At 38.0% G+C, this 9,668-nt stretch overlaps 1 protein-coding gene across 1 annotated transcript; it reads right to left on the reverse strand.

Moving 5' to 3' along the window:
• Positions 1-1,211: 1,211 nt before the first annotated feature.
• Positions 1,212-5,721, reverse strand: LOC106168995 (homeobox protein slou). The gene is made up of 2 exons (XM_013548277.2): positions 5,162-5,721; positions 1,212-2,452 (listed from the first exon to the last, which is right to left on the reverse strand). Exons 1-2 carry the CDS (start codon positions 5,598-5,600, stop codon positions 1,845-1,847), a joined length of 1,047 nt encoding a protein of 348 aa, XP_013403731.2. The 5' UTR covers positions 5,601-5,721; the 3' UTR covers positions 1,212-1,844.
• Positions 5,722-9,668: the final 3,947 nt, after the last annotated feature.

The raw sequence follows: 9,668 nt of genomic DNA on the forward strand, positions 1-9,668 counted from the left end.
GTAACAATTTGTCTGACATTGTACTTTGCCAAAATATTGGACAAAAATGGTTACATTCCTTGAGTTTATATTTATACTTTGATTGTGCTCGCTTTCTTAACTTAATTACTTGTTGTTGTAGGAATGTTGATAAAAGCCAGTGAAATATTTAGAAATTACCCACTTGGTTTGGGCTTAAGCTTTGTCCTCATATGCAATCAACTGAAGGTCTTTGTCCAAGTGAAGCCTAGTCAAAACTGGCAGAAAATTTATAAAGAACTTCAAAGAGTTGAAATAATTTAGTTTGCCCACAAGCAAAGAACGAACAACAATGCCAGAGGTCGAAAAAACATAATAAGGCGTGAACCCCATTCATGTACACCCCATTTTCACCGGCACGCTACTCATTGTCAACAAACACAAGTTCTCTAAGCAGATATAAGATCACTTTAACATGTGTAGGGATGGCAAAATGCTTATCGATATTCAGCTGCCAATCTAATGAATATTTACGGCACGATATTTTTTCTCTGGTCTTCCGTCATGAGTGGAAGGAAAAAGTTGGATAAACTTATGCGTAGTTCAACCATTTTCAATAATGCAATGTCCATTCATTTGAAATCACACCTGTCAGTACTTACTTGATAACCTTTGTCGTCGTGATTAGAAATTAATTAACAAAGTAATGGTTTGTCTTCAGTGTTTAAAGCGACAACGATACATCTATTGTTTTCCAAATTAACCATAAGACATCAAAGAAAGTGATTTCCCATACGATCGAAACTTGTGTTGCATTTGGAAAATGGTAACCTGCCCAAAAACGCCACCCCAAACTGCGCGCTCAGCAGACGTGCGCCTTCACCCACTGCTTATTCAAACAACACGAATTGCAACTGAGGCCTTTTCCCCTTTCTTGTCTGCTCTGAACTCCGACAAATTGGCCTAGGATTTTTCTGTGCCTCAACACGTCTTGGTAATGATGCCCGGGCCAACTACGGGGCAAAGGAGAGAGTCAATAACAACTTTGATCCAATGTAACGCACTCCTCGCTCGTTAGGAGCCAACCTTGTTCGAGTTAACGTAAATGTGCTAGCGTTTAATTTGACATCAAACAATTTGTAAAACAACATGGAAAGCCAGCGTGCGGTAAATCACCTTTTTGATGTCGGTGTTATTTTTGCATTGCTGCTACATTCCTATTTCTCACCAATGACAAAAAATACGAATGGTCGTAACATTCACGTGAAATTTATTTCACTTTTTGGCAGACTTGGGATGCTGTTCAGTATTCTGATACACAACTTTTTTAGCACCAAGCTGGAGAAATTGACCATGGTAAATATGCAGTTATACTGATAGGTTAAAGCCACAACAGCCATGAACTACTATTGTTACTGCATACAACACAAACCAGTGTGGACACGAGTCAGTAAAAATGGCGCTGTTTACTAAAATAATAATAACAACAAAATAAGTTATGAAGAAGTTGTGTGCATCAAATTGACTGTACAATATTTACAAAATAAACCTTCTTCTCTAGCAGACGGTGCACATTGTAAACCTTCCCTTTCAAATGCAGTATTTGCATAAGCGGGTCGGTGGAAAATTGGAAACAAAGTCCCTACCTTTCACCGTAATAGGTCTGTCCGGAAATTTATAACCATCAATAATTATTTTGTCATAATTCATAAGTGATAATCCGAAAGTAAATTACGACAAAAGTTGTTTTCGTATTCGGTAGAATAGCCCTCACCTGTTCTGCGCGGCCCCTTTTTTCAGTAGAGTAATACTACAACAAAAAAATTCAGTCAAATTCCAGATCAACTGAAATCCAATCTACATGTATAAAGTTTTTTTTTTCTTTTTCACAAAGTTTGTCCAAAGTATGGATAAAGAAATGGATGTTGTGTTGCAGCCGCAGCAGCCGCTGCCGCCGCCGCCGTGTACTGAGGGTGTCTCAGCAACGTGAAAGGACTTATGGTGCCCGCTCCGTGGAGGTACGGCAGGTAAGACTGTCCATACAGCATGCCTGACGCCGCCCCGTACGTGTGTGTCGGGTAAGCGCCGAGGCCAGTCAGTGAGGAATGGTGAGGCGGTATGGTGGGGCTATTCACGTCTAAGCCTGGGTTTTGTTTTTTCCATTTCGTTCGCCTGTTTTGGAACCAAATTTTCACCTGAGTTTCAGTCAAATTCAGAGACAAGGCCAAGTTGAGGCGTTCGCACACGGATAGATATCTCGTGGTTTTAAATTTATTTTCCAAGGCTACCAATTGTTCGTAAGTGAATGCTGTTCTCGCTCTCCGCGGTTTTCCTGCTTTTCCGCCATCAGAACCTACTGACTGTCTCTTCTCGTCGTCTTCATCTTCGTCAAAGTTGGACTCATCATCTTCATCTGAATTCTCTGTTTTCTCTGAGGTCAAGTTCTTATCGTCTTCCATTTCCCTGTGAAGTGTCTGCTTTTCTGTGGTTGCTTCTGCAATATGAATAATATGGACCCTGACATTCTTTTGTAATCTCAGTCTAAACTTTTACTAATCTTCAAAAAAAAAAAAAAAAAAAAAAAAAATCCAACAAAATGTTTTTTTTTGTTTCCATAGACAGAAAAGGTCTTTATTTCTCTGGAACAATCGAAATATCTCAACTTAAAGTAAGTATCACTCGATTTAAGGCTGAAAGATATAAGAATAAAATGTTCTTCATAACCATCACATATTGCGCTTTTATTTATTTTTTTTTTTAGTCTACCGGTAAACAAGGAAATAACTTTGCTTAAAAGCAATCTTTTCATCATTCCATCATCGTATGTCTTTTTCAAGACTGTAACAGAAATTATAAAGCTATTTTCCGCACTGAAGAAGGAACATGAGAACGCCTTGGTTTTATGAACTTAAGCTGTTGTGTTTGGTGCGTGAAAGTAATTATAAATCCTAAGCGTAAAATTGAAGAAATCGTCAGCGAAAAATCTAATATTATCGGGGTGTTAGAAGTAAAGTTAATCAAAAGGCCGCTGTCGTTTACGCTCGGTGGAGATACATTGACAATTATTGTGGATCATCTCCTCTTTAAGATCTTTTTACTATATGTAATCGGTGCCTCTTCTCTGATGCTTCTGTGCTGTCGATTGAAATTTAATATTCAATTGCAGAATTATTTGACCCACCATTCAATTCCCTGTGATCACAAGTGCAGAAAATAGAACTAAAGTGACGACGGATTACAAATTGATGTTTTTTTTTCTTGACAGAATGATCCACTCAGATTACACAGCACGATGATCGCCGTGTTCATCGTGGCTCATTTCACAAATAAACGCCTTTACCGGCAGCGCGACAGACAAGATTTGGAATGGCTAGGGAATAAAATGTGAACACGACTATCAATAATTTCACACTTATAATAAAATGCAACTTTCGTAGAAGATTAAGAAGTAAATATAATTTTTTGTCTAAGACAATAAAAGAATCTGAGTGCGTCGGGAAAGGGCTCCCTGAGAAGCCGTGTTGATTCCTCCGCTGCGGTTGTTATCTAAATACGACTGGTATTAAAATGTGCTCTTACTATAACAAGAAAAAAATTAACTTACATAAAAATCCACCTAATACACCATTAAGACATTTTCCTTAGTTTATTTAGCAATTTATAATGGACCTGTACGACAATCATTACCCGAAATTGTTTCCTGTTGTCTATTTCCAGATTTCAATCGCTAGTAAAAGGGATACTCAAAGCATTACCGCCAATGTTTGATGTGTTTCTGGTGCAGAAAATGTGGCTTCATAAAGACAAAAGCAGGGCTCAAAATACTATTAGTACTTTCTAATAGACCATAATGGTCGAGAATATCAGTAAGCATGCAGGTTTTAATTAATCAGCTCGGATTAAAGGGGTATATGCTGTGAACAAATGGCACCCTCGTTGACCTATGTCGTTTGCCATTATACAGATTTCCCATACAAGGCAAGCTGTGATATAAAGAACCCCGATCGTTTAATCATACTTTCCGACTTAAAATATTATAACTGTAAAATGATTGAATTTTTAATTTTTAAAATTTTTTTTGTGTTAATCTTCTAATTGAACTTGAAACTTAACCAATTTATTTTAATTTGTTATGTAACTTTTTAAAGAATTCATTATCTATTTATTCATTCATCTAATTTATTTGGTTTGTCTACCTTACATTCCTTTTGTACTCAATACTTACATTTTCAACAAAGCTGATTTGAATAATCTTGTCCATCAATGTCCTTTATTAACGACTCTAATAATAATATTCCAAAAATAAAATCAAGTTGATTTTTAATCTATTAAAGTTGACAAATGCAGCAAATTTAGATGCAGAAGGAATTTTACCTTGCAAAATCAGATAAACGTTTGATACAAAAAGCCGTCACAGGAGAGCGGTTTTATGATTTTTCTTTCAGAACATTTCGTAATCATAATATTTTACTGAGAACAAAATTTAATAATGTAGCCATGGATATTTTTATATAATCCAGTCATCGAGAAAAAAACCAATTTATATGAATACAATGACCTTGTTATCACTTGCAGTAGTGTTAAATCAATTTAACATTCGTATATAGTTTAAATATAATATCGAGGGAGGAAATGTGTATTCATATATGGTACCGTAACATATATGTATTATAGATGTACAATAGATATTACTAATAACATGAATAATTTGCAACTATTCTTATTGCTTTTATATTTGAATATTATTAATTCATATAAATAATTAACGTCTATTAGGATTGTTTGTTTATGCAACAAATCACAATTCTAAACAAATATAGTTTTCTTTATTTCGATTGTTCAATTTGAAACCGTATAAATTGGAATGACGGAATAGCATAAAATATCATGCATATTTCAAAACATATTCAAAATAACCACGACGTAAAAATCCACAAGACAATCATTTCTGAGTATTTCTAAACAATCAAATCATCATACGTATCAAATCATTTCCAAAATAACATGCATGTTGTTTATGAATTATATATTTGCTCTTTAAGTCAGTGAGCAGAAGATCAAAAGCCTCTAATCGTAACATGTTTCTATATTTTGTGAGGTTTGAATAGAACATTGGTCCCATGCGTCGATCGCTTGTTAGTGTAGTGCTTTGTGGATACGACTCTAGCCATTGATTTCCTATACAGAGCAAAAGGTCCCTTACCTTCGTTTTCTATTCCTGGTACCGCGTCAACTTTAGCCATGCTATCTACTTCTTCTTGCACCTTTTGAGAGGTCTGACAGGAGCTGTCAGGATCCCCAACCTCTCCCCCCGAAGACGCTGCTACTTTCCCTGCCCACGGATGCCAGACTGGTAGTTTTTTAGTAACGGGTGCCCCTGTAAATTTGGCAGGGTCCAGAATGTCATTAACAGAAAACGATGTGGCTCGCGTAGCTGGAGCTCGGTCGGGGGACTGAGACCCAGGGGAACCGGCAGGCGAATGATCTGGCGAAGCCTGGGAGTAAGAACTTCGACTTTGTTCGTCCTCACTGTCCATTGAGTCTCTATCGAATTCAGAGGTACAAGAATTCATCCAACGAGCTGGGCCTACGCCCGGGCACTCCTGAGGTCTGTGTAAAGGCAACTCTGCTAGTATGGACATTCTAGGTCCACACCAAAATATTTTTATATCACTTAAATTTCGTCACAGGTCAGCCGTCTCACACTACGTTAACTCGCTTTCAAGTAAAGCCACTCCGTTTGGACACAAGTATTAATATCTCACTTAAAGGCGCATGCGCAGTGTGCTTTTAGGAACGACTTAATGATATCGCGTTTACTTAATTGCTGTTTGAGAGTGATTATTTTCATTGAGCGTTCCTAATTGGCTATCAATTTTGTTGATAGCTTTAACATCTACAAACAGAGAACTTGAGAGCCCGTGTTGCAAAACAATGAGGCAAAGAAGATGAAACCGTAGACTAATTGCCCTGAATAGCTTTCTAACTAATTCTGTCATTACAAGCGACACGAAACGAGAGGTAATGCGCGCGGGTTGCAGTTTCCTCGTAGATTAGAGGAAAGCCACGCTAAAACAACACAGAACGGGATAAAGAAGTAAATCCATGTTAATAGTTGCTGAGTGATGCCAGGAAAAGCTGCCGGATTAAAACGTACAGCAAACTGCAGTCTCGGCTGCTTGTAACTTGGAAGTGTTCAAGAGCCGAACAACCTCTGGGTTTGCCGAAGACAATCTTCCAGCGCGGCATGAGATTGCTTGAGATAATGAAACCTTATCTTTCTCCCATCAAACTCTCTTAATGACCCGGGGATGTGTTCCTGAGAACCGTAGCCCCCCGTGTTAATGAGCTTTTATTATCCTCCCTAGTTAGGCTCCCGTGATTAGCGGTAGATAAAGCCCTCAAACACTCATTAACACCCTATAGCTATTCAATTAAAACGATGTTATCGTTCTCCTACAACCTGAGAGACCTGACCGATTCCCCTGTGTTACCAACAACGTGCTACCAACAACGGTTCATCAGAAACAAAAAACAAATTATGTAAAGCAATGGAATTATCTGCCCTTTTAACACGGCTGCACCTATTAACTGTTTAATTATTTCGATCCGGCTAGGGCTTGCCTGGCAGTCTCATGTCGCTTTTATTTATAAATAACACTCCCAATAAAAGTATAATTCTTTGCAATGGATATTTTGTCAAACTTTGTTCAAGCGTTTTCAAAAGAACACATGTTACGCGTAGAAAGCATAGGACTTATTTTGGTTGTAAATCTACGTCTTATAAATCGCCAGGGTCTTGCCGAAGGTGTATCTAAACAGTCGTGTTTGTGTTCTTCTTATCGGTAAATGTTAACTCCCATTTAGAAAGCGTCAGTTTCTAATTTCTCTAGCAATCAAAAAGCCGATTTAACGAACTTTCCCGCTTTATATCCTTTATACCTCTATTAACCAACAGTAATTGGAGTTCTGATCACTTTTTTCGGCGGTTTTCGGGTTTTAATGATTGCCCTTCTCGTTATCTTTCCCCTTCCGAGCTATAATATCCTAGTGGTTAAAGAGTCAAGCGGATGGAATTACGGCATAAACAAATGTTTCCAATTCCTAGTTTGATTGTTTACTGTGAGAGCGCGGAACGCACATCGTGCCCCCAACACGGCAACCGTGATGAATGTAAATTTTCTTATGGCTCATCAGGAAGCTCATAAAATCTTGCAAAGTGCCATTCGTGATATTTACAGGAATTATTTGTAACATTTCTTTGGCACTTATCTGATAAGAAATTTAACCTAAAATATAATCTTAAAACCCCATGACAGAACATACATGCACTTAAAACGTGAAGCTTTAAATAATGATTGAAAAACTAATCACCAAGAAATGGTGTCCACAATTCTGCTTTTTTGCCTGTTCATTTTTATTTCTCATGGCAGAGAAAGACGCCCAACCGTACTTACATCTCTATCCACTGTAGATGTCCATAGGGCCCCTCAAGCTTGAAAATAGTTCACATATCATGTTGAATTGAACGTTTTTGCCATCTGGGATTATTTCTGCGTGAAACAGAGATAGCACTTCACTACCGGAAAGAGTTTCATAAGATTGAGCAATAAATAAGGATTCTTTCAGATTTTAAGCACTGCTGGGAAATATTCCAATATTCTGAAAGAAAGTACGGTTAATGGTAACTTTGCGACCAATATATATAGCCGTCTTTCATGTTTTTTTCTTGAAAATAGTTGGCTGCGTATATTAAAGAAAAAATATTTCAAAAACAAAACAAGACTACTTGTTCTACCTTTATTAACAACTGAACAAAATGTCTTTAAGTTGCAAACCGTATTGAATTTACATGTTTAAAAGTTAGATTGAATTTTCTGCTAACATTCAGTTTTTGCCGAAACCTTTAAGACCGCATCCAGGGTATTGGATGTTTTTCTACCCACGAAGTGTGTATATTCGCGAAGGGAGATTTTGGGCTGAGTAATCAGGTATTGAAAATGACGGACCCGGAGCAATTCAGCAAATTTTTCACGCTGTTCACACTTTAATGAGGCCTTTGCCTACATTTGATGCAAATCAAGGTGCTGTTATTTTAACAATGGGTTAGCTTGTAATCATTACCTTCATACTTGATATTTGCTTTGAAATCGAGCGGCTCTTTAAGTAAAATACCAATTTAATTTGTCTTACAAATTAGAACCATAGCTACCCATTGCTTTGGCTTGTAAGTTTGCAGTAAAGGTGAAAGTAGCAAACTGCTCGCGACACCGTTGCTAGGCAACTAGACTGAATTTACATAGAGGTGTTTTGCTATAGTTTGGAGAAGCGACGTAGAATTATCCACCGTCTTGCAAGCGGTTAGACCCTGCAAGACGGGGAAATATTTTGGCAATTCCGTTGATAAATTAAACTATCGACCGACATTTAAAAGCAGGGCGCACTAGTCGTTGGCATTTCCCTGTCGATTAGGAGGGTTTGAGTGCACCTGATTTCGGGCGATTGGTCTCTAATTATTGTTAATTAGTATGTTAAGTATGCTCTGATCTCTTTGCGCTTTAGTGTTTTGGACCACACACTGTCCATCAATATCAAATAGAACGGAAGCATCTTCATCTCGGCGCATCTGTTCCACGGCAGTGGATCGTTGGGAAACCAGCTACCTATCAACGCCGCGACCATGTGAGCGTTCTTCAAAGACATACCATCCCGTGCTATACGCTAGAAATTAATTAATCATATAAATAATCATTTGCACAGAGTTCTTCTGACAGCAGGTGCTTACATACTTACGATATCATAAGCTGTTTCCATCCCCGAAACACGCAGTTAACAAAAACGTTATATTTTGCTATAGAGGCTTATTTTTCTCTAATACCTATTTATAATGGAACTAGCTTTCTGAAGGGGAATTTCTACTGGTGGAAAAAAAGGAACAGAAAAAATTCAAATAACCATAAGTCCTTCAGTGCATTTTTTCTGGTGATGCGCTAGTCTTCACTGAAAGGTTTATAGGTATTTAATTCGCATTTAAACGATGTTTATTTAAACTTTGAAGCGAGCCCTCTGTGACCATATTCCGGCATCAACATATCTGGAAAACTCATTCCGAGATCGATTGATTGTTTTGAAAAGTCTCGGCAAACGAGTGCGGCTCAAAAACGCTACGCCAAAAACGCTACCCGATCAATCAAGCGCGTGTCAAGACAATGAAGTCCTCATCAGTCTTTACAAGGACAAATGAACACTGACCACCGCTCAACTCTGGACAATCAACGATCTTGGACAAATGTAAAGCTGTCACTGAGAAATGTTAATAGACCTTTCAGTCTCTGAATGTTTCTGTTGAAAGTATGTGGCGGTTGTGAACTCATTGACTCTATGATGGAAATCGGGATCGATGCAAGGTGACATACGCAAATAGACGCCATCCAATTTATTTTCAATAAAAGCGTTTTTCGTCGTTTCCGAAATTTTCTTTTACTCTTTCACGCGAAAAGTGAGCATTTAGTGTGCCCCAACTTGAATTTCGATCAGTTCCCGATCTTTAAATGTGTCTGTCAACAGTTTGCACTTGTTGATTGGGTGCGTCGCGGGGAAATTGTTTGAAGTGCCGTTTTATGAAGACGATGAAAACGATGACACCCGCACCCTGTCCATCAATTGTCAAAGCTGCCCTCAGTAGAAGGAACCCCAATTGAACCCAATTC

The sequence above is a fragment of the Lingula anatina genome, chromosome 1 (genome assembly GCF_051362555.1).
Source record: "Lingula anatina isolate TDL-2025a chromosome 1, LinAna3.0, whole genome shotgun sequence".
Lineage (NCBI taxonomy): Eukaryota > Metazoa > Brachiopoda > Lingulata > Lingulida > Lingulidae > Lingula > Lingula anatina.